At 39.6% G+C, this 21,148-nt stretch overlaps 1 protein-coding gene across 4 annotated transcripts in view; it reads left to right on the top strand.

The window, feature by feature from the left end:
- Positions 1-8,531: 8,531 nt before the first annotated feature.
- Rps6ka3 (ribosomal protein S6 kinase A3) overlaps positions 8,532-21,148 on the top strand; it is a 105,149-nt gene continuing 92,532 nt past the window's right edge. For 3 of the 4 annotated variants that reach the window (XM_052170428.1, XM_052170426.1, XM_052170424.1), the window contains exon 1: positions 8,797-8,870. Coding sequence is in view for 1 of the 4 variants with exons in the window: in XM_052170423.1 (XP_052026383.1) it covers positions 8,802-8,870 (69 nt within the window). In the remaining 3 variants the exon portion in view is untranslated. Of the gene's footprint in view, positions 8,871-21,148 lie in introns of all 4 variants that reach the window. The other variant, XM_052170423.1, reaches the window with a different exon arrangement.

Genomic DNA, 21,148 nt, shown 5'->3' with positions numbered 1-21,148 from the left:
GAAAATGAAAAGAAACTCTTTTTGCTATGTCTGAAACTAATGGAAACCAACCTAACAAGTGGGGTTGGAAATTGGTTTCTACTCCTCTATCTTTACATATCATTGTCAGATAAAGGGCTCCAAAACACATTCTTTGCTTACAGGAGTAGAAAAGGAGAGCTAGCTCATCTGGACTTTCATCTTTCCAGACTAGGGTTCACACCATCTATCCTATTTCCCACGCTTACAATATCTGATGGAAATTCCAAACCCAAATACAGGATTCTTTTCTCCTTTTCCTAAGACCTGTCCATGCAAAAATACTTGCTTTGTATCTTGGTTTGTGGATTTTAAGGAATTAGATGAGAATTTCATTAAGAATGCATCCTCTGGCCATAGATCAGAACTAGTGAGAAATGCTTTAAAAGGCAGACCTGAGAAATGGAGGGCCTAATCTTCAGAAGCAGTGCTGGCGGGGAGAGGGGGGGGGGGGATGGGGGGGATGGGGGGGGATGGGGGCCTGGCTAGAGAAGGAGGAGGAAAGAGGGAGGGAGAGACAAGAGGGGACAAGAGACTGACTGTCTTACAGTTGTAGAGGCTAGAGCTGTGAGATGAAGGTAACCCACAGAATCTAACTCCCTCTGAAACTTATAGGAAACTCTTCTTAGCCCCTCCTTAGCTTCTGGTGCTTTGACATTCCTTGGCTGGCAGAGGCAAGATTTCAGTCTTCCTTTGTTACACAACATTCTTCCAGTGCTTCTGTTAACAGAGAGATCTTCTTATAAGCACACCAGTTATATTGAATTAGAGGCCCACCCAATTAAAGTATGGCCTCGCTCTAATTCATTACACCTGTAAAAGACAGGATTACCAAGTGTGGTCGCAGTCTAAAGTACTAGGAATTAGGAATTCAGTGTCATTCTATACAGTAGCATAATTCAACCCTTAACAGTTGTCTAGAGACCTATAGGAAAGTTTTTTATTACTATGATTTCAAAATACCTGGATTTTTTTTTCTTTTTAACATTTTATTGAGAAAGGAACCCAGAAAAACATTCTACCATTGATCAATCTCACCAGTCATCAACAAAATATTATATTGCCCTTTGGAAACAGTAAATACTTTCTGTTTTTCTAAAAAACATTTCACAAAACTTCTTGTAAAAAAAAATTGAAATGTATACAATTTTATTAGGTGGGGTTAATTACATTTTCAAATAAAGCTATTTATAGGATTCACTCCTTATTTAGTAAGCAATTTTAAGTTATATGCAGGTTTTTGAAAGAATGTTTTTTATATGTATACCCCCAAAGCATTTTTTATTACCATTTATCTGTTTAAATAAATTGCTGAAATCATAGTCGACGTGGTTATTGGTGAACATGTCCTTAAATCAATCACCAGTTTTTCTAGCAACAGAACTGATCTAACACCGCTTCGCTTGCACAGTTTTGTGATTGAAGTTGCAGATTTCTGAAGCATAGATATTTGGGATTTGGTTAGTAGCCACAGAGTACAATTCCATTTAATTCCATGGTATCACTTCCAATTGAGCAATGGTTATAGAATGAGTTAAAATCCAAATCTCTTAAAAAGAGAGAGAGAGAGAGAGAGAGAAGAAAAGCCCAGAGTGTTTTCTTAAAGTTATCTTCATAATTGCAAACTCAAATTTACATTCAAAACAACAAGCACAAACTTTAAAATAACCACAATAACAGCCACATTTTATAGTCATAGTTTCATGTTTAGGTGTTTCTTTTTCTTTGCTTTGCGTTTTTGAAATTTTCCTTCTTTTTAAAACAGTGATAAATAGAAACCGGTGGTCCTTGGGGTTTTGCTTCAAAATGGTTTGTGAACTGGAAAAAAAATGAGAACCACTGTTCTAACCAAGCACAGTAAATTGATAGTTATAAAACAGAAATGTTGGCCTCTGAAGGAACACATTATACTGTGATTTTTGCTTAATGTTAAAGCAGCCGTTTTTAATATTGGTTTGAAAATGAAGTTTGAATGTATTATCTCCCTCTTATGAATTAGTGTTTACAGACAAGAACATTTCGAGGGTCTTTTCTGCTCTAGTCAAAAACTAAAGGGGAACAGTGGCTTATTAATGCTCCAAGAACGGCTTCTCGGTTCCTTGTCTAGTCTCAAAGCCTCATAATTCTTTCTCTTCAAACGACTCCAAAACTGAATGACACCTCCAAGGATTAAACATTTTGGAAACCAATAAAAGAGGAAAACATTAAAGCATGCCTGACGCAGACTCCATATTTCCCTGCCCCCTCCCTGTTCCCCCTCCCCGCTCCCTCCCTGCTCCTGCTCCTGTTCCCTCCATAAGTATGAGTCAGGTACTGTTAACTTTGAATCAGGCATTTGTTAGTTTCTTTTGAGCATTCTATAAACAGATTTTGATCATAGCCTATGAGGCAACTGACCTGTAATCATTTGCATTTCAACACATGTAGCTTGAAACACAGAGGAGCCGGTTACCCTACATGCTCTTTTATTTGAATCCCACAGGAAGTTACTCACTGTACTTTTCCCCCCAGTACTATGAGTACCCTAAAGAAACAGATAGTACTACAATAAAAGGATCACTCAACAAATGGCAAGAGCTAACTTTCAAGAGTTACATTAGGTATTCAGGAATAAGACCTTTCTGAAATGGGTACAAAAGCTCCTTTTACTGAAGGCTTTTGAATGATAATGTTAATGACATGCTTAATAGACACAACTCCCATTTAATCTTCCCAACCATCCTATGAAAAGAGCACTATTATTCTCATTTCAGAGGAGGAAATCAAAGCTCGTTTTGCAAATGCCTATTGAGCAACTCTTATATGCCAATGTTTTAAACAAAATCGAAGGTTAGAGAAATAAACTAATCTGAAATGTAGGTATGGGCCTGTTTCTACTCTTACCATGACCCCATCCTAACTTCATGGAAATAACGCTAAGTAAACTGTTCTCTGGGCTAGAGATGTCTCAGCAGATAAAGCACTCTCTTACACAAGCCTGAGAACCTGAGTTTGAATTCTAAGAACCGATATAAAAGCTGCCAACATTCCATAGGTAAGATACAGAAGAGTCCCTGGAAACTCAAAGGCCACCTTGCCTGGCACACATGTGGTGAAGAACAAAGAAGAGACCCTGTCTTAAACAAGGCAGAAGGCAAGGACCACAGACACTTGAGGTTGTCCTCTGACATCTACACATCACTACCTGCAGTCACACATGTGAAGACAAATAAATAAAAATATTTAAAAATTTATTTGTTATATGTAAGTACACTGCTGCTGTCTTCAGACACACCAGAAGAAGGCATCGGATCCCACTATGGATGGTTGTGAGCCACCATATCTGGTTAGTGAGAACTGAACTCAGAACCTTCAGAAGAACAGTCAGTGCTCTCAACTGCTGAGCCCTTTCCCCAGCCACAATAAATAAATAAATGAACTTTTAAAAGGAAGCATTCCATGTATTTGTATTGTAGAATTGCTTTTACTCTTGTTCCTTACAGAACTTATTAATGCTTTTCATCATGTTATTGAACTTTTTATATGGAGAGGAACCTAAGAGAAAATGTATAGATTTCCGACTATTTGAATTTTCTCAATAAAATAAAATATCCAGAAGCCTCTGTTTCGGGAGTGCTGAAACCACACCTGGCCTTGATAACGTCTTTATTTCAGAAGCTTCAAAGAAAAATCATATACATGAAAGATGCACTACCATGCTTTTTGTTAAACTCTTGTCTTAAATGATGCACGATACAAGCCTGAATCTTATCATTCCTTCTGTAAAAAAAAAAAAAAAAGAAAGTGTCTAGTACTTGTTTACCTTTTCTTTTTGTGACAACACATATACTTTGAATAACATAAAAGGAAAAGCCTTTTCCTGGACGTGACAATGATTATGCTTTGTGAGTTTTTTATACCAGCGGCAGGTCCATATGCACAGAACTGGGATTGAGTGGCAGTTGCACCACGAGTCACAGCTAGTGATGTTGTGATTTTTCCAGACAGAGGTAACTCCTTCCTTTGACAAATGTTATTTTGTCAAATGAGTGCCCATTTAAACTTGTACACAAAGATTATAGTTATAGCAGGAAATTGTTGGGGGCAGAGGAGGTTAAAGTGAGGTATCCTGTCATACATTAAGAATCATTTCTTAAAAAAAAAAAAAAAAAGAATCATTTCTTGGAAACTTAGTTTAGATTTTTTGCTCGGGCTTGCTGATTCCTCAGCTGTTTTGTTTCAAGTAATAACTTTCCAGTATTCTGGATCTGGAGTCATAGGGTGGGGAGATTAGGAGATAAACGAATCCATCCTTTCTGCTGATTCTACACTGGGGAGAGAGAGAGAGAGAGAGAGAGAGAGAGAGAGAGAGAGAGAGAGAGAATGAGAAATGAATCTGAAGCTATGGCTTCAAGGTTATAGGACCTGTAGGCATTCATAAAAGGCATAAAAGGCTGTCATTTATTCATAAATGACATATGTAAGAGTGAGTTTATGTGTTGTAAAGGTAAAGTCAGAAGCCAAGGGGGGTGGGGGGGTGTTGCTACATACCTGTAATCCCAGTACTCAAGGAACAAAAGCAGGAGGATGTTTGAGGCCTGCCTGGGGCAGGTGATGAGATTCTGTTATAAACGAATCAAAAGGGAACTTAATATAAATGAAATTTCATTTAACACAAGAGAGTCATATCATCTATTTTATATTCTTTTTTTAAGATTCAGCACACCAGCTCATCTTGTTTTCTTTGTTTGCTTACCACCCCCACCACTCCACCACCCCACTCCCTGTTATTTGAGATAGGGTTTCTCTGTGTAGCCTTGGCTGTCCTGGAACTCTTTCAGTAAACCAAGCTGGCCTTGAATTCAGAGATCCTCCTGCTTCTGCCTCCCACCTGTTGGGATCAAAGGCAAGTGCCACAACCACCTGGATATTGTGACACATCTGAATTTGGACCAGAATAGCTCAGTAGTTACATGGGGCTAATAGTTTGTGGTTTTCCCAAACTCTTCTTAGAGATAGGAGGCAACTCTTCTTTGAATAGCAAGAAGTTCTTTGTTAGGAAAAACAAAAGCAATCTTGTCCAGGGCAGCATTAGCTTCTCTTTCAAAATCCTGAGCTCTTGCTGGTCCCTCTCTTGGTGCCTGATGAGAACAAGACTTCTAAGAGGCAAATATGTCTCAAAAGCTACAATGCAACCATTTTGCTGGCTGTAAAGGAGGTCTCCAGAACCACAGCACTTGATTCTTCTTAAAATAGAAGGTGTTTATGCCTGAGATGAAACTGAATTGTAATCAGGCAAGAGATGTGCTTATGTGTATAAAGCAAAAAACAACACATTGAGTCTGGAGGCCAACTGAACAAAGCCAGCACAATCTGGCGAAAGGTAACCTGGGCCCATGGAAACAGTGGCATGATTCATGCGAAATTCCAAATTTCGAAGCAACCTTCCTGCTAATGAATGCCATCAGACAGAGACTGTGATGCTGTACCCCTCCTGGATTGATGGAAAACAAATACAAGTGTACAGGGGATGGGCCAGGGATAAATATTGTACTCTTAGTCGATTTTTCCTAAATTATCCAAGCAAAGAGGATTATTGCACTACTTTTGGATCTGATTAAATAAACGGGGGAAAACGCCCCCCCCCCCCTCGGTTTCTTTCCTTTTGGAGGCAAAAGGGAGAATTGTATTTTTCTAAATCAGTTCCCAGTTTAAGTTTATCCTACGTTCAAGAAGACATCTGTGATAGGGGTGTTCATTCTGACCAGTCAGTCCCAAAATTGCAATTAACCTTGTTTTCAACATTATTCCAGGCAGGGCCTGATGCTACTGACCTGTAATCCCCAGCTACTTAGTAGTTTGAGGCGGGAAAACTACAAAACTTAATCTTAACTGGGAGACAGAGTGAGAGCTTGACTCAGAACAAAGCAAAGAAAGAAAGAAAGAAAAGAAAGAAAGAAAGAAAGAAAGAAAGAAAGAAAGAAAGAAAGAGGCTTGGTAAATGCTTGCAAACTGTGGTTGAGTCCCCAAGATCATTCCAGAGACTACAAAAAATAAAATTGAATTATACTTTGGTTTGTTTTCAGGAGAAACAGAAACCAGCAAAAGTTGGTTCTGAAAACAACACACACAGTGCTTTGCTTTATCTATTTCTTTAATTACCTTAATTTATTTGTTATATATGTGTGTGCCTATCTGCACCAGCCTAGGAGATGACAGGACAACTTCTAGGAGTCAGCTCTCTCCTTCCACCATTCTTGTCCAGAGGATCAAAACTTAAGTCATCAAGCTTGGCAACGAGTGTCTTTAACCACTAAACAAACCTTCTCGCTGGCTCAAAAATGCTTATTTTATATGGTTTCTATGGGGTAATTACTGCCAGAGAGTGTTTGGGCACATGACTTAGGCATTCTGTGTATAAATGCAAAATGATACATAATTCCATATCGTCAAACTTCTGTGAGCACTTTTTTTGTTTTGTTTTTTGCTTGTTTGTTTGTCTTTTACATCAAGACAGTGCAGCCAACTAATCTGAGTTAGGGCCCTAGCTGCACTTCCAGCACCCGAATCAAATATGGTGACAAGAATCTCCACCTGCCTCCCTCCTCCAGTTTCTTCTGAGCCTGCCTAGTTGTTGTTTAACGTGATCTGTCCCTGAGTTCAAGGCTGAGCGAGTGGGCTCTTAGCAAGAATTTCCGGCTGCACTCCCTAAAACAGTTGGAGCTTTCATCAGCCGAGGCTCCCAGGCCTGGAGGGGCACACTGCAGATGGCAGCGAAAAGAGCCCAGCACCTGGCTCTGTCGGACCAAGCAAGAAACCTCGCACAGCCCTCACAGACCTGGCTAACTAGGTGTGGGGTTGTAAGGTCATTCTCACACCTGCCAAAGGGAGGGAGACAAGGACACTCCAGGTGTCTGGATCCCGGGATGATTAAAGGAAACTGTTAAAAGGCGTGCGGGGAGAGCGCAGCGGGGGGACGCGCTGTGGTAGCCAAGCGTGGGAGGCTGGAGATGCCTCCCTCCAGGCCTGGGGACTAGGGAGAGGAGCTGGCCGGAGATTTCAGTGCGTGTGAGTGTTTGTGTGTGTGTGTGTGTGTGTGTGTGTGTGTGTGTGTGTGTGTGTGTGTGTGTGTGAGAGAGAGAGAGAGAGAGAGAGAGAGAGAGAGAGAGAGAGAGAGAGAGAGAGATTTCCGTGTGTGTGTGTGTGTGTGTGTGTGTGTCTTTCCGATGCAGGGCAGTTAGCCAGGGGCTGCAGTAGCTTTCCACTCAGCCCAGCCACTTTTACACATCTCAGCGCATCTAAGCAGCAGGCTCAGCGCGTCTAAGCAGCAGGCTCAAGAACCCAGGATTGAACCTTCCCGGAATCCACTCAGAGCGCCCAGGCATTAATTCTCAAACTCTTAGAATTCTGTGGCTCGGTTGTCTACTGAGGATTGGGTTCCCTTAACCTAGGGCTTCCTCTTCTTGGGCAGGAGGAGGAGTCACAACCTCCCCTCCCTTTCTCCTCCGCCTACGACCAGCTTGATTTAAAAAAAAAAAATCTAATCTTTTATTTAAAGTCAACGGAGAAGCAGGAACCCCGCGCTCCTGCCTAGAAGATATTTTTACTAACTCCTTAATCTCTGCCAAGAAGGGCAACCTTAAGGAACCTCTGTTTTCTTTTAAGATTTAGGTAGCAAAGGAGGAGGGTGACAGTATGAGCCGAAACTCCAGGGCTCTATGCGCTTGGGAAGGGTTTTTAGGGCGGAGGTAGGTAGGGTGGGACGAAAAATTTCCAGAGTACTAAACATTGAACACGAGAGTCAACTTGAAAAGCTTTGAATCAAATTAGGAGCCGAACCTACGGGTGGCTAGCTCCTGGGAAACAAGCCTCCTGAATCCCTGTCCAAGCCGGACGAAAGGGGTCAGGTGAATACCCAGCTTGCGACCCTGAAGGAGAGTCTTGGGCCAGGAGGGGATGTGCCCATAGCCTAGGCGCGCCCACGCGCACCCCTGGAGGAGAAAGGCCGAAAAGACACCTCCTGCCTCTGCCGGGGCTGCTACCACGGGACTGCGCCCCCAGCGCCTTGCCTAGCTTCTCAAGCTGAGTGCGAACCCCTCTGCTCTCCTATTCTCAACTAGCCGCCAAGCTGTTAGGACTCGTGGCAGTTAAAGACACCAGCCTCTAGTCTTCCCAGCAAAGCCCATTTCTGCCCCCCCCCCAACCTCCCGCCAACGCCCCCAAATCTTTTGGGCTCGCCCTTCCTGAAAGTAGGCGAGGCCCAAAAGCTGAGGTTGGGGAGAAGGAGGAGGAAGGGGTGGGGGTGGGAAAGGGGCGGAGCCCAGCAGAGCGGCCAGGGGGCGTGTCCTGCACCAACCCCGCCCCTGGGTGCGCGCGGTGGTGGTGGCGGCCGCCCTGCCTCGCTCTGAGAGACAGGTATCGCTTAGACGCCATGTTGTGAGCGGAAGTGGGGGAGCGCGCGGCCGTCGCTGTTCTGCTAGGATCGGGCGCGGGAACCGGCGGGGAGGGGAGGTGGGGGGCGGAGCCGTAGTCCGGGCGGCGGAAGGAGGAGAGGAAGAAAGGGGCGAGCCCTGGTGCCTGGCGGCGGCGCAAGGCTCTCGCTCGGAGTGCAGGCGGCTGTGGCTAGGCGCTGGGCGTTCGGGTGGTCAGTGTCGGCGTCGAGCCTGCTCCCGGGAGCCGCGGCTGCTCTGCCGCTGCTTCTTGACTCTGCCTTGGGCTCGAGCGGCGAAGGAGCCGGGCCGGCTGTGGGGCGGGTGGGGAGGGAGGAGGCGGTGAAGGCGGCGGCGGGCCGGGGAGGGGGGAAGATGCCGCTGGCGCAGCTGGCGGACCCGTGGCAGAAGATGGCTGTGGAGAGCCCTTCCGACAGCGCTGAGGTGAGTGCAGCCAAGCAGCAGGGCAGGCGCGCCCCTTCCCCACGCCCCCGCCGGCGCTAGCTCTCTTCCCCGGAGCTGCCCCTTAGACCACCTCCTCGGTTCACATCTTGTTCCCGGTGCGGGATTCTGTTTTGGGTCGTTTGGCTTTGCCGATCTGTCTATTCCTCCTTCCCGCACCCTCACCTCTCCCTGCTTTTGGGGTGGGGGGGTGCCGGTGTGGCGGCGCGTGGGGTTTGGAGTGGGCGCTGAGGCTTTGCAAAGAGCCTGTTTTAATCAACTTTGCGTGGGGGAAGCAGGAGGCGAAGCCGGAGCCGGCAGTGGGGAGTTGGGAAGTTTGGCCCTGCTGGCTCTAGGGGCTTCTCTGGAATCTTAGCGACTTTGGGTTCGGTTCGCCAGGAGCCAAGACTTGAGTCTGGCCGCGGGAGGGGGTTGCTGCAGGGAGACGGGCGCACACAGGGCAGGGTGGTGAGTCCTGAGGGTTTGAGTAAGGGGTCCAGAACGGAGGGACCCCTCCTCCCCCGTCCATCTGCCGCAGCGCTCTCTTCTGCTGCTGCTGCTGCTACCGCTGCTGCTGCAAAAGAAAAACGGACCTCCTTAGGTCCCCTACTCCCAGGTTTTGAGGTCACTGAGTTGGAAGACCCCAGTATAACTTTTGCTTCCAGTCAATGGAGGTGAGCGGGTGAAATTCAAGAACCGCGGACGCTGTAAACGGGCTATCTGATTTTCCTCTCCCGGGATCTGGTGATCGTCCCTGAGATACCCACCCCAGTGTCAGAAACCCAAACTGTATACCCAAACAAGGGAAAACAGAATTTCCGTGGACATATCCCAGCACCGAGCTTTTCTCAGCCGCCCCTGTCCCAGAATCAACTGGCGATCTAAGAAAATAATGCAGACAAGATTCATTCCAGGGCATCGGCGCTCCTCTCGAGAGTGGAAAATCAGTTCCTGATGGTGGCGCGTCTGTGATTCTTCTTTCTTGACTTTCTGCCTTCTATCCTCACAGCGGACTTTAGGGGATTACAGAATGATAGTCTGGGTGTGTGTAATAGTTACTGAGCGAGTGACCCCATTTCTGGAAAGCATGACTGAAACGCGGGGGTGGAATGGGGCAGGCTCTGAAGAGTGGTGTACTTGGCGGCAGCTACTGCCCCCATCGGCCTCCGCAGTATGAGAGGTGGGTAGGGTTACTGGTTACGTCAGTAAAACTCGGGCTCAGTTTGGTGTGAGATGTGGGACCCTGACATTCTCCGGGAGGGGGGAGGGAGGAGGGAGCAATCCATTCAGTTCGGGTTTTTTTTTTTTTCAAAGTTTTCTCCCCAGTCACTTCCACTACCATATAAAAATATTTACATGTTCTTAAATACAGAAAGAGTTGTAATAAAGCTTATGAGTCCATGCTTAATAATTTACTACTGGATAATGCTGTTCTACAATAGCAAAGATATAGGTATATGTTACTTTTTTTTAAAAGGAAAGGCTGGTGTAAAAAAGGAAATCGTGTTTTTAAGGCTGGCAGAATACAAGAATTTATTTTAATTTCGAGCCAATATGACACTATAAATCTGTAATAATAAAGTTAAACTTAGAATGCTTAACCATCATTTGAATGGGGAGTGTGGAAAAACAGTATGGCAAGTGAGCCTCTTCATTTTTTCCTAAAGAGAAAGCTTGCATTTTAAAATACAGCTATAAAGGTGGTTAAAATTGCTAAACCTGTCGAAGAAATTGTATTGTTTATAATCTGCTTTTTATTTTAGTTTTTTCCCTTAGTTTTTTGAAACAGCCCAGACTCTTCTGGAACTTACAATGTAGACCAGGCTGACCTTGGTCTCACAGAGATCTACCTGCCTCTGCCTCCGAAGAACTGGGATTTAAAGGCTTGTGCCTTCATGCCTAACTCTGAGTCTGCTTTTTAAATATACACAATAATTATGATCCAAAAATGAATCTACTGATATATTAAAAATGATTTGTTAAAGCTATACCTTAACAAATTGCCTTTGAATAGTTTTTGTTCCTTTGGTTGTTTTTTATTGTTAATCCACAGTTTTCCTTGGCATGTGTCAATATGCAGGGAGAAATCATTTAAAATTCTACTTTATCCTTTTTTTCTGTGTAGTATGCATTTAGATAAAATACAAGCCTACTTATTTAGCATCTACTATATCCAAAAGTACTGTGTTAAACATGCTGTATCATTTTATCCTCCCTGTAACCCAGCAGGGAGGATTGTGGTCCCCATTATTACAGATTAGGAAACTAAATTCAATTGTTAAAAGCACAAAGATTATACATAGAAAATGGCAGAGTCATAATTTGAAGCCAGGTAGATAACAAATTGTATGCTTTGCTTTATGTTAGAATAGGTTCCTCAGATCATTTGTGGAAAGAGTTAAAGCACAGACATGTTAATAGTTAGAGAGCATGTATTTTATATGCAAATATATGATCTGATTTGGCAAAGCCTTAATATGTTTATATTAATGTATATATATATGCATGTGTGTATCAGTGTCATGTTTTCCAAAGCCTGATGGATAAGATTTCACAATTTTTTATTTCTAAAAGTTTTCCTTCTATTCTGGCAACAAGGTATGTTAGAGCCAAGGGTTGCTTAGATTTATTAAAAGTACATTTCAACAAATTACTTTTGGATACTGTTTCCTTTGGTTGTTAAGGTATTTGGAGTAAATTACTTCTGATATGATTTTCCAATACTGAAACCAGTGAGAGAAGAGTTGAGAATTTTTATAAAGAGGTCTAATATTGATACCTATTATTATGCCATCTTCTCATCAGTAGATTCACATCAGGGAATAATTGTTTTTTACCAGAGAAACATCAGGGTTTCTAAAGAAATATTTACTTGAGCAAATGCATCAGAAATTTTCTCTCCATGCTAAAAGATTTTAGGGCTGTATATATAAGATTGCATTTATGGTCTCATTGCTAGTTAAACTGAGCTCTTGAAAACAAACACTTATTTCTCTGAATCCTCAGCAGTTAACACAATGCCTGGCACATACATATTATGAACTCAGTAAATGTCTGCTAAATGAATCATGAAGGTCAGGAATAGGATGCTTATGACTCTTATCTCTGTTCTTATCATTTTAATTCCTTATTGAAATATGAACAATTTTAGAAGACCTGAGTGCCTCTAAAAATACAGACAGTTTCTTATTCCTTCACATCAGCCTTCCTGCTTTAAGACCTCACACAAATCTCATGGTGTTCAAAACAAAAAACCCTTGTGGTTGAACTCAAACATGGGTCATAGCATGATAGCCTAGAACTAGGCCAAATATTTAAGGCAAATTTAGGATAATGAAGTACTACATAAGCATAGTGAGGGTTATTAGAAGATTAAAAAAAATCAATCACTTCCTAAATAATTAGATGAATTCAGAAATCCTTAATGGATTACTTAAAGTTGCAAGTACTTTTTTTGATATTTGACTATTTACGGGAGAGATATAAAGGAATTATGGTTTTTCTACAAATCCATTGTCACTGCTGTCAGTGACAAATATCACATGACAAGCCTAACTTAAAGTATATGGTTTTCTTTAATTGCAGTGGAATTTGGGTAAATGCTAATCTAAAGAAACCGTGTACAAAGTAATAAAATGAAGGATATTTTTGCCCTTTAAAAATGGTCACAGTGCAATGTATTGTATATAATATAAACAATGTTTTTGTATGTTGTTTTGCATAGAAATAGTCACCTGACTTACTTTAAATAACAAGTACCTAACAGGCACTGAAAACTACTATATTTGATAACAAAAGACAAGAACTTTGGATTGTAGATCAACTTTGGTGAACATGTAGCCATTTTAAACCTCAAAATTTATGAAGTAATCCTTAGGGTAATGTACCATAGGGTTTCTACAGTGTTTCTAGTATGTGATATATAGGGTTCTTAAGTTTCATCTTTTGGGAAAATGTTTTATTTAACTATGATGATTGACTTTGAACATGTGTTTTATAAGGTTCTTTTCTGCTTCCTGTTTCATTTTTACCACTTTGCAGGGTTTGTTTGTTTTTTTAATTTTACCCAAGTGAAGATCTAAGGCAAAGTCAGGTACTACTTCATGTTTACTGTCAAGTAACTGTGACTCATTACTGAATACTTCATCATTTTCAGTGATTCTGATATAAGACAGAAGTTTTTGAAAATCTAGAAACCTGCTTTATTTTGGCAGCCAGATCCTGAATTAGTAGAGTATCCAAAACGTGAAAATTCCCATGTTACTTTGAGCCTTAAAATAAAGGGATCGAAGTGTTTATTCAAGGAAGCAAGTATAGGCACACTTGGTCTTTTCTTTATTACATTTCTGGAAACCACAGTAAATATATCCTAATTTTACATAAGAAAAATGGCATAATTTAGATATGCAGTCCTGAAGCAAGGACTTGACATGGTAAGTTGTTAAATAAGCAGGAGTAGAGCAAATTATTTATCTAGAATTCTGAATTGCAAAATTGTTTGTAAAGTTTTCCTTTAATTATCAGGTAGCAAAAACTTCATGCTATTGTCACAATTAACAAGCTTTGTTCTACCCTTCATGTTTTAGAACATGTGTAATGGCAGGCTATAAATGATGAGTGACATCAGAGTGGCCTAGTTCACTCATTGCAGATTAGATGCTTTAGGCCCAGTGGTGTAAATTGTAATAAAGGATAATAACATTTCGTTGTGCCTCTAATGATGCCTAAGCATAATAGTGTTCAATTGTTAATGTGTTTAAATAAAAATACATTTTTAAGCTTCAAAATAGGTGTGTGTGTGTGTGTGTGTGTGTGTGTGTGTGTGTGTGTGTGTGTTTAAATCCCATTCTCTGAATCATGGGAAAAATAAGTGATTACATTTTAATCCCTAGTATTAATACATCCTTGCTCCCACCAGTGTGTTGTTTAGATTTAATACAGTGACTTCTCATGAATCTAGCAAAGATCAGCTGCTAGACAGCCTGATTTATCAGTTTAATACCAAAAACCATAAACACAAAGGAAAAATGTAAACAATACTTTACTTACTAAGTAAAATGTGTCAAAATTCAACAAAGTAAGTAAATTCAACAAAAAATATACAATGCACATATAAAACAAGTTCAAAAGAAAATATGCTTATGTAGCATATAATGATAATTTAGGGTATTTGATCTATTTAAGTGAATTAACCAGTTATTATTTACAGTTAAGAATTTCAGCTTTCTCACCTTGAAATTTAGAAGGAACCTTTGTCACATCATTTCCTTCATGACAAAATGTTTAAAAAACAAAATACTTTGAAGCTATAAAGACCTGTGTTTTGAGTCTTGGCCTTGCCTCTTAACTTTCTAACGATATCAAGGTTATTTACTCTGATTATTCTTCAGTCTTCAAATTAAGTATAAAAATATTGACTTTAGAGTTGTGGTAAGAATTAAATAATACATATAAAATAATTGTTTAATCTGTGATTTGTATTTATTAAATAATATTTATAAATGACTCACTCAAAGAACTGCCTTGAATATATTTTTTCCAGATTTGTGTAAAGTAGATAAAAATTTTTTGCTTCTTTAAAACAGAATCATTTAATATCTCAATATAATCTTATTCTTTTCATATTGTTCTTGCCAAATATTATCTTTAAAGGATAAAAAACAACAAAAAGTATCATGAGGGACATGTAAGGAAAAGGATATTTTCTAAGTATGTTCACATTTTTAATTATTCTAATCAGAAAGTATGTCATGAATTTGCATACTAGTTTTTTCCTTAGAGATATATAAAATGATAACACACTTTACACATGATGGTGTCTTATGATCAGTGAAATACAGGATCACCTCTACAGAAATGGTTAAAGTCAATATATAGCATCAACAGATACAAGTATAACAAAACAAGGTATACACATCTCCTCATAATTTAGGGGTAATAGGTTCTTGTTCATTTTACTTCTAGGGAAATTAATCTAGCACACTTTCCCATTACTGTAAGTACATTTATTTTGGTTATTGGATAGGACATGAATAAATGGGATTTTCTGTCTAGAAATGTAACCCTTTGGATTTTGTCTGCTGTGTGGTGTTGATATTTTAAAAACTTTGAATACTAAAGAGTTCTTTGCAGAGACTTTAGCGACACTATTTGAAAATTCTAGAGTTGTTATTAAAGGATATATGACCCAGCAATCAACCCCTCTCCCCAAAATAAGAGCACATTGTATTAGTAAGTGTAAAAATGTGGAATATCTTCACTGCATAATTTCTGAGAACGTGTAAGATGATATACACAGTGGGGGGAAAAAAAACAAGACATAAAACAGTATAGTAGTCAGCGGTACATAGTGAGCCCCTGTCTTTATAAAACTAACTAGTATTTGAACAAAACAAAAGCAGTATTTGAGACTTAATGTCAGAACCCTGTTTTCATGAACTACCTATTGGAATCTCAAACACCACTAGTTTGGAACTTGATTCACTATTGCCCGGGAAAGAACTCCTAATTTTAATTGACTGTTCTGAAGCTTTTGGCTTTGTCAACACAAATTTCATTTCATTTTTAATTAAAATCTTAAGTTGTACAATAAATTTCCAACTCAGTAGTGAACTAAAATTTAAATATAAACTAAGGCCAACAAGATGTCTCAGTGGGTAAAGATGCTTACTCACCAATCCTGATGACCTGAATTCTATCCTGGGACCCACATAGCAATCAGCAGACATAAATTGTCCTCTGTCTCTACACAGGTGTGTGCCATGGCACGTGAGCACTGAGACATGCTTGTGCTCCTCGCCCCCAGCAAGTCAATACATGTTAAAAACAACATAATTGTTAACAAAATATTTAAAAATTTTAAGTCAACTTTTGATAATCATTTGTTATATAGTTCTTTAATATCAAGCCTCTTTTTCCTTTTTGTTTTTCAGATAAGGTCTCACTGTAGTCCAGGCTGGCCTCAAATTTGCTGTGTGACTAGGCTGCCCTAGAACTGCTGCTCCTCTTGCCTCAGCTTCCCGAGTGCTTAGATTATAGATGTACCCTACCTTGTTCAACTTTTTTTTTGTTTGTTTATCATATGTGACTTTATTCTTCTGTCAGTCTCCCTGCCACCTCACATTCTCCTTTTTAAAATTAACTGCTTCTAGCTTACACCTAGCTACCAGAAGGTAGAAAGCTAAGGCTAATAATATTTACATGGAACCATTTTAACATAGGAATATGTTGACTTTCTTTTTTAAATTCACCAAATAATGTAAAAGAACATCCTCAATTTTTTGTTAGGCTTTGCCCAGGGATATCCATCTTTTAATAAAGCAACTTGCCATCATCTATAAATAAGTCATAGTTATCTGGAAATATATAAGCTGAGGGTTGGTGTAGACATACATAGAAGATCCTGTATTTACTAGACATATTACCTAATTATAAATGATAATTTATGTTTTGGTATGGCATAACAAAATGGCTCAATTGTTGCCTTCTCTAAAAGATGTCAGCTAGGAAGTAGACCAGGCAGCTGTAAAGTAGAAAGCTAGCTTATCTCCTCACACGGAGTCAGGTTTCCACACTGTGAGTTCAGTTTTGTTCTCAGGAGATTTTGCTGGATTCCCAAATAATTAGCTATTCTACACTTAGAGGTCAATCCAAAGGCACTTTTAGATGTTTTCGTCCTTCTATATAGTAGTGGTGTTATAGCCAAAGTAAATTGAATAGAATTTCTCCATCTCAGCTACAGTCTCTTACTTTAAGAGTTGATTACATTTCGTTAACCATATAAATTGATTTTTGTATCATCATTTTATATGTGAAGATCTTTAAAACTGACCTGGTCATCTAGATTTTCTGTGCACTTAGCTCTAATCCTTTGGTTTACAGAGCTTGATATAGGAAACTTAGTTCAGTCAGGTATCGAATGGTAGCCTAAAGCAAAAGACCATTTTGGCACTAATAAATTGAACTGCATCTTACATGCAGTGGTTAAGAAGAAATCTTTGTTCTAGAAATCTTATAAAACAGTAAAATCCTCACAATTAATAATGTTATATATTTCTACTCATTTGCTAACAGAGGTGACTTTTTATGCTGAAAACACTATAAAATAAGATTTACTTTTAAAAAGAAGTTAGCTGGGCATAATGATACATGCATGTAACACTAGTGCATGGCAGGTGGAGGTGTGAGACTTCATCTCAACTGGAGGAAAAACTGGATCTGAATAAAAGCAGTTGCCGTATAACATGAAGACCTAAGTTTGAATTTGCAGAACCCATAAAAAAAACAAATTTGTAGCATAAGCATTTCTAATTCTAATAGTCCTGCTGGAGATAGAAGGTTGAGACAGAGAATCCCCTGAAAATCAAGGGCCAGATGGCCTGGCTTATGCAGAGGAAAAAGCACAGAGCCAGTTTCAAGTAAGGTAGAAGGGAAGGACCTTCAAAGATTGTCCTCTGATCTCCAAGTGTGCACTTTGATGTCCATACATACCCACACTCTTTACGCATTATACATGCACACATACACATTGTACACACACACAAATATTTATAAACTGAAAGGGGTGGGGACATGGCTGAGCAGTTAAAAGTGCCTGCTGCTTTTCCACAGGACTGGGCTTCAGTATCTAGCACCTTATGTCCCTTGGGGAACTTAACCACCTGTAACTCCCACTCCAGGGAATCTGTCGCCCTCTTCTGGCTTCAGTGGGCATCTACATGCACTTGCAGCCTGCCCCACCCCATTTCAGTAAAAACTGAAATGTTTATAAAGTAAAAATTTTATAAAGTTAAATCTTGTAGCTCAGCACTGTTAAATTCAGTATTAACGGTGGGTTGATATTCACTTGAAATACAGTCTTCTGTGACTGAAAAACATTCTGGGGATGGAACACAAGACATATGCTAGGAAATTGTTCTATCAGTAAGCTACATCCTAGTAGCTGAATTTTTAGTTGAAATAGTCTCCTGTGCTTATTGTCTACTATATAGACCAGTGCACTTATAGATTAAAGGATTTGTAGAAATAGAACCCCCTTTTCCTTCTGGTTCAGTGCCCAGTTTTCCATTTTTTTCTACGTATTGGTATTTTGAAATGAACAGGCTAAGGTATTTTTCTAAATAAAGATATATTTGATGCATGGTTTTCACGACTAACTGTTTCCTTTATTGATGCTTTTCCTAAACCTTCTTAAGTGATTTATGCTCTCAACTCACCATTCTGCTCCTTAGTAGCTTTCCTGGTGGCATTTCCTGTTGAAGCAATGAGAATATTTAGCTACCAAAATGTCGCAATTATAAGCTTCCTCTTGTGGGCTGAGCTTGTGGACAAAAGTGCAAAAACAATAGAAATAGGGCAGAAAAATACATAATTATATTCTGTGTTGTTGAATGAAAGACTGCTGCGTGGTGATTTCAAATGTATTCTTTACATTCTACTGTGCCACTTAAAACTGAAAGTGGGCTCAAGTGTCTTGTGGAACTAGAAACTTTTACATTTTAATTTAGTATAGACTTATTTAAGAACGATTTAGCCCTACTCTGTGTAAGAAAATAGGTCTAGCCATGTGTTGTGCACACTAGGAAGGTAGAGGCAAGATTTCTGAGTTCAAGGACAGCTTGGGCACATAGTGAGTTCCAGGACAGCCAGGTTTACACATAGAAACAATGCCTCGAATATATATACAAATACATACACACAAACTGAGACCTGTTCAGAACATTCCATTTCACTAAAATTCATTTTTCTATTCACAACATACATAATTTAAAAGTAATTATTCCCAAACCGTCTTAAATAGAGAACTTTAGAGAGCCACTGTGTAAAAATTCAGCTATTTTTCTCTTCTTTTTGTTAATTTTAGCTTTGTTTTCTTTGTCAGAATAATAAAATCAGTCTGCTTTAGTTTGTAAATTTGGAAAATTCAACCAGTCCTTGGTGTAAAGAAGCAAACCAGTGTTACCTGTAATCAAATAGTGTGGAGTATGTCAAGGTCATTACTCATTCTCTCCTAGGTGAATGTGAACACTCAAATCTACTCAGTGTTGATTAGTTAGTGTATATTAACTAGAATGAGGTATATAATTATTCTTCCCTTAAAATCTGGGCAAAATGAAGCCCAGGGGAAATAAACGGCTCATGAGATTGCACAGATAGTAAACCGGGTCACCGTTTCAAACCCAAGTCTCACAGATTGCAGATTGTGTTAACTTTCTCCTGAGTTGGCCTGCTTGAGTTGAGAACATCCAGATGAGTGATTCCATCTAGATGAAATCATCTGCACTGCAGAGTATCCAGGTGGTTTGCATAAGTAGCTGTATCTATGAGAATCTAAGGAGGTTACTGACCTAGAAAGATGGGCACCTGTTCATGTATGTAAAGTCTTCTCACAGATGAGTCCAATGGAGGGCATGATCCTGGTGTGAACTAGGAATGCTATTCATAATAGAGACTACATAATAATAGTGTACTTAGGAAAATCAATAACAATTAATACTGCTTTGCACATACAGCTTTTTTAAACTGTCCAGAGTAAAAGTATTTCATATTATATGGGAAAATGCTTTGAGATTTCTAAAGAGCTATGTTACCAATGAAGCAAAGTGTCTTGTATTTGAAGTGGGGAAGAAGGAGGCTGTCTAAACATTACTTAACAGCTCTCCTTATAGAAGCCCCTAGGTAGGTATCTATTTGAGTAAATGTGGCCTGTTATTTGCAGTTTTTAAATGAATCATTACCTGTTGATAGTTGACTCCTACTTTCAGGGGAGCAAAAGTTTATTAGATACTTCTTTAATGTACCAGGATATAGGATCTGCTTTAACTAAAAATAACTGTTAAAAGTTGAAAAAACAAGTTATGTTGCTGTACTAAGAAAAAATTAAAGTTAATTCTTTCCTTAGACTTTTAAATAAGTCAAATGGCCTTAGTTTTTCATTGAGATAGAAATTATAGACTACAAGATTTCCCTTTATAAAGTGTGAGTCCTAGTTTTCTTTCTGTTGCTGTCATAAGACACTGACCAAAACCACCTTGGGGAAGAAAGGATTTATTTGGTTTACACATTCTGATAATTGAGGGAAGTCTTGGTCATTGAGAGAAGTCTGGCTAGGAACTCAGGTAAGAACTGAAGCAGAGACCGTAGAGAAACACGGTTGCTCATCTTTTTTTGTTTATACAATCCAGGAGCACCTACAGGGTGGCCCCACCCACAATGGGCTACACCCTCCCACACCAGTCATTAATCAAGAAAATACACTCACAGTCAAATTTGATAGAAACGATTCCTCAAGTGAAGTCCTCTCTGCCCAGGTGACTCTGGTTTGTATCTAGTTGACAAAAACGAACCAACACAGTCAGTGATTTGCTTGTACTATAGTCACAATATTGTCTTATCCATTACCACTCACTGTCTGATTACAGAATTTTGCCCTTACTCCAAAAAGAAATGTCCTACTCATTAACTGTCACATTTTCCCCACACTCACTGGCAACCAGTGACCTAATTTCTATCTTTATAGAGTTACCTATTCCAGACATTTCATATTAATGGAATCCTATAATATGTGGCCTCTGTGTGTTGTCTTTCCTTGCCATGGTGTTTTCAGGGTTCATCCATGTTGTGTAGAATGTACCAGTGCTCATTTCCCCCACATTGTGTGAGAGTACCACATCCTGTTCACTCACCAACTGATGGAATTTGATTTATTTCAAATTTCTACTTTTTGATTATAATGAATAATGATATTTTGAATATTTAAGTAAAGGTCTTGTGTAAATGCATGTTTTCGGTTATCTTAAGTATCTAGAAGTTGTGGAGTTACATAACTTACACTGTTTTGAGGATTTCCCAAACTGTTTTCCAACTCATTTGCACCACTCTCCATTGTCCTTAGTAAGATTCCTCCACATTCTCCCCAACGTATTACATTTCTTTACTGAAACTGTCTGTAGTTAGTAAAGTATCTCATTGTTACGATTTGCATTTTCCTAGTAACTAATGATGTTAGGGATAGCTCCGTTTGCTTTTTGTCCTAATTTGTGTGCTTGTTACTGATTTGGGAGTTTAAATGATGTTTTTTCCTAGAGAAAAAGAAAGTACCCTATATGTTTTTGTTCTCAATTTCATTTTTGCCATAATAAATACAAAACGTACCCTACAACAGTGGTTTTTCAGTTGGATTCATAAGGGCCTAGTTCCTATAAACATGCTTTAGGATACCTCATTACCTAGTATACCTTATCTGAGCAGGAGCAGAGTTCCTTGAGGAACACAACATGGAG

Source organism: Apodemus sylvaticus, chromosome X (genome assembly GCF_947179515.1).
Source record: "Apodemus sylvaticus chromosome X, mApoSyl1.1, whole genome shotgun sequence".
Taxonomy (NCBI): domain Eukaryota; kingdom Metazoa; phylum Chordata; class Mammalia; order Rodentia; family Muridae; genus Apodemus; species Apodemus sylvaticus.
This window is presented reverse-complemented; position numbering and strand designations above follow the sequence as displayed.